This window comes from Sinocyclocheilus anshuiensis, unplaced genomic scaffold (assembly GCF_001515605.1).
Source record: "Sinocyclocheilus anshuiensis isolate Anshui unplaced genomic scaffold, SAMN03320099.WGS_v1.1 scaffold732, whole genome shotgun sequence".
Lineage (NCBI taxonomy): Eukaryota > Metazoa > Chordata > Actinopteri > Cypriniformes > Cyprinidae > Sinocyclocheilus > Sinocyclocheilus anshuiensis.
In genome coordinates this window covers 761,263-764,933 of record NW_015554133.1, presented here as the reverse complement: position 1 = coordinate 764,933, position 3,671 = coordinate 761,263, and the positions used below count along the sequence as shown (strand labels likewise).

Below are 3,671 nucleotides of genomic sequence, written 5' to 3'. Positions count from 1 at the left end.
CATTTTTTCTATCGATATCGAAGAAGGTGTACCGTCGATAAATATTGATACCGTTTTATCGCCCAGGCCTAATTCATATGCTGTAAATTTTAACCTAAAAATCTTGATGCTGATCAAAAAAGGTTCATGGACATGTTATGTGTTACCAACCAAACGCAAAACACACATACCTGCACACACAAAAGGATTTAAGAAAATCAGTGCAGCAGGAGATGCAGGTAAGCACACCAAGAGCCAGCAATGCAACTAAACTCAAAGTTTATGTCAGCAGGGCAATACTGTTGTTTTATTTGACCAGATTGTAATGTTTATACGTTGGAGGCTTCAAAATCCCATAAAATATTTTTTTTACACCCAAAGCTGAAGATAAAACATGAGCATAGAAATCCAGTAGTCCATGTTAGGCCACAGAAAGTTCAACTCAAACACACAAGACTTACCGCTGCCTTCAGACAGTGAACCAGCAGAAACATGAATCATATGACAGATAAATAAAGACACAATAAAGAGTCATTATAGAGCTCGTCCTGATAAAGACATGATGAGTGAAGCTGATAAGACTCACCTGACCGAAGAACGCTACTCTGAAATACGTTCCCAGCAAGCGCTTGCCGGTGTGCATGACCTCTGTGACCTTACTGTACGCACGGTGCAGGGTGTCATAGAGGTGAGCCAGTCTCTGTCACAAACATCAACAACAGGGTTTACAAAACACATCGGCTCTGATTTAAAGGTGAGTTTCAATTTCTGTACTGATGTGTGTAATTTTAGTAAAAGCTCCGGTAACACACCCTTAAGGCTTGTTCACACCGGGTTGTTATGGAGAGGAATTGCAGATCAAATAGGATTCGATGTGTACCGGGCTATTTCTGTTTTTCATTAAGCGCCATCTAATGTCAGGGAGTGAATTTGCACGTTCACTCGGCTCATCGCCTGCGAAAATCGCTTGGGTATGAACACCAAAGACGCGCCGAAAAACGTCGGCGATAAGCACGCGCGATAATCGTCCCGGTGTGTACGAGGCTTTAGACATTCAACACACACTCCTTTTTATTCTGCAGTGTGTGTTACTGCTGTACCTCAAAATCTCTGCGTTTCTCATAAATGGGAATGATGAGTTTGTAGATGTCAGAGATGAGCTCATAACGCTCTGCTTTCCATAAACCATCAGCACATTCTTCCAAAAGCTCCATCAGGACGTCCTAGGAGGCACAAAAACAAACACACACTTAAACATTTAAAACCTTACAATGCAGATTTGTCTCATATACATAAAGATATTTTTGCATAGTGAATACAAAAGTATTTAGTCTCGCTTAAGTCTCACTGAATGTCTCCGCATAACAAATGCAAATGTAATCTGTGCTCGAATTTTGACTAAATTACCTTTTTTAAATGAACTAAATTCACTTTTTAAATAATTTTTGCTCAATGAATCATATTTTCTTTAGGTATCGTTGAAGTACTATTTTTTATTAAACATTTTCCATTTTTTATTTAAATGTTCATTTTTTAATTAATTTTAATTGTTAAAAGTTTCACTAATTTTGTTGTGTTTGTCATTTTTAAATTTCAGATTTAGTTTTAGTCCAAGTTAATCTAAACAAAAATGAGAAATGTTGCTTTGGAAACTAGCTGAAATAATAATATATATATATTTTGAGTTGAGTATCAGTCACAGTGGAGATAAGCTCACTGATAACCACCATCAGTTACATGGACATTAGATTATTGCTTCCCTCTTTTACTGCACTAATATTAAACTAAATCAACACTGACACTCTATAATGCTGTATCTTAACTTGATATGATGTGACAAAAATGCAAGTCATTTTGTTGATCAAAATATGATAGCCCTGCCTCAAGTGAAATCTTATTGGTCCAAAATCTTCCACTTCAAAATTGAATATTAAACATCAAATACATTCTGGCCGTGATTGTGTAACGGCATGCAGCAGTTTTGCATTCAGACAATTCACATTGTACCTGGAGATTCAGATATGGACATTCAATGTGTTTTTAATAGAAACAATGGGTTATGGATTATATGAATGGAGTTATTGGATACCGCAGTAAAACATATACGTAGGAAGTCATGACTCATGAGATATATTTCTGCAGCAGTGCTCTTTACTCATCTCATGCGCATCAGAAATACAGATTCAATCATTCTCAAAATGAATCAAGCACTTTATGGATCTAATAGCACTTCATTTATCACTGTTGCTTCTGCTGACCTTTGAATTTCAAATTCTGCCCTGCAAATGACATTTTTATTTTTATTTCTCAAATTCAGTCTTGAACTTGCTTCTCCTGAATTCTGCTTCTGATAGCAGCTACTGTAAAAGGCGGCTTCTCATTGCTCCATCTGTTCTACTGTGTGAACTTGCTTTTTGCTGAGCATCATGACTATTTGTTTCTCCTCTGATTTGAATGAATGGTTTGTTGGCTTTCAGACAGATATTCACCTCATTAAAGTGAACATCCTGCATCCCCACATCTTCCATCATGGACGCTTCTTCATCGATGTTTGGTGTGACCACTCTGAATGCAGTACAGCCCTGTTTAAACGTGCCTACACAAACACACAAACAACCATTACAATTCACATTTGGAGTTTTCCTGAAGCAATGCCATTAAAAAAAACAGACATATGAAAACAGCCAGATGTGTGATAATGCCTGGTAGAAAAGGTGAAGGATAATTGTTTGGAGTGAGTCCTGTCATGAAATGTTTTAATTCTTAACATACTGAGTGATAACTTATATCTTCAGGGACTTTATCAGACATGGGGAAGAGAGAGATATGAGGAGGTGAGAAGATGAGGAAAGAAACATGCCTGATAGTGAAACCTTCCACATACTACTGTGTAATCATTAAGAGTAAATACCTGAAAAAATTAGACATGTGTCCTTGGTAGCTAAGACTTAAAACTAACTCAAGCATTCTTACCAATTATAGACAAGACAGTAGGATTTTCAAAAGTAAATATGATAAAAATGAATTACAAACAAGACACTTGGCAATTTTACAATAGTGTACCCTTTTCATATATAAAATGTGTTGAATTAATATTCAAATTGCAGTGTTATATATATTAATGATTAAATACTGTACATAATATTTAGCACACTTTGCTTTTATTTCCCTCTAAAATACTGTGAAATGTTTTTGGACTCTTTCTACAACATAGGAACAATATATATATAGAGAGAGAGAGAGAGCGAGAGAGAGAGGAAACGACCGCATCCAGAAACACACGAGCGGGAAGCCATCTTTAAAAAGACGCCCGTCGCTCGTGGAGCTCTTTTAGAAAATGCTCTTTTTTTGAAGGAAATTTACTCTTTTAGAGAACGCTGAAGCGCCCAGGAGAGGTCGCGGTGAGACCAAACAAAATAGTTGACATGTATCAGTCTGGAAAGGTTTATAAAGCCATTTCTAAGGTTTTGGGACTCCAGCGAACCACAGTCAGAGCCATTATCCACAAATGGAGGAAACTTGTAACAGTGGTGAACCTTCTCAGGAGTGGCCAGCCTACCAAAATTACTCCAAGAGCGCAACGACGACTCATCCAGGAGGTCATAAAAGAACACAGACCAACATCTAAAGAACTGCAGGCCTCACTTGCCTCAATTAAGGTCAGTGTTCATGATTCAACAATAAGAAAGAGA

General features: G+C 37.2%; 1 protein-coding gene across 1 annotated transcript in view; it reads right to left on the bottom strand.

The window, feature by feature from the left end:
* LOC107670306 (dedicator of cytokinesis protein 9-like) overlaps window positions 1–2,861 on the bottom strand; it is a 12,755-nt gene extending 9,894 nt beyond the window's left edge. The window contains exons 1-5 of the mRNA XM_016462872.1: window positions 2,840–2,861; window positions 2,469–2,575; window positions 1,080–1,202; window positions 566–679; window positions 441–446 (exon numbers count right to left, since the gene is read on the bottom strand). Coding sequence (XP_016318358.1) covers window positions 441–446; window positions 566–679; window positions 1,080–1,202; window positions 2,469–2,575; window positions 2,840–2,861 — 372 coding nt within the window. The remainder of the gene's footprint in view (window positions 1–440; window positions 447–565; window positions 680–1,079; window positions 1,203–2,468; window positions 2,576–2,839) is intronic.
* Between the last annotated feature and the right edge of the window lie 810 nt (window positions 2,862–3,671).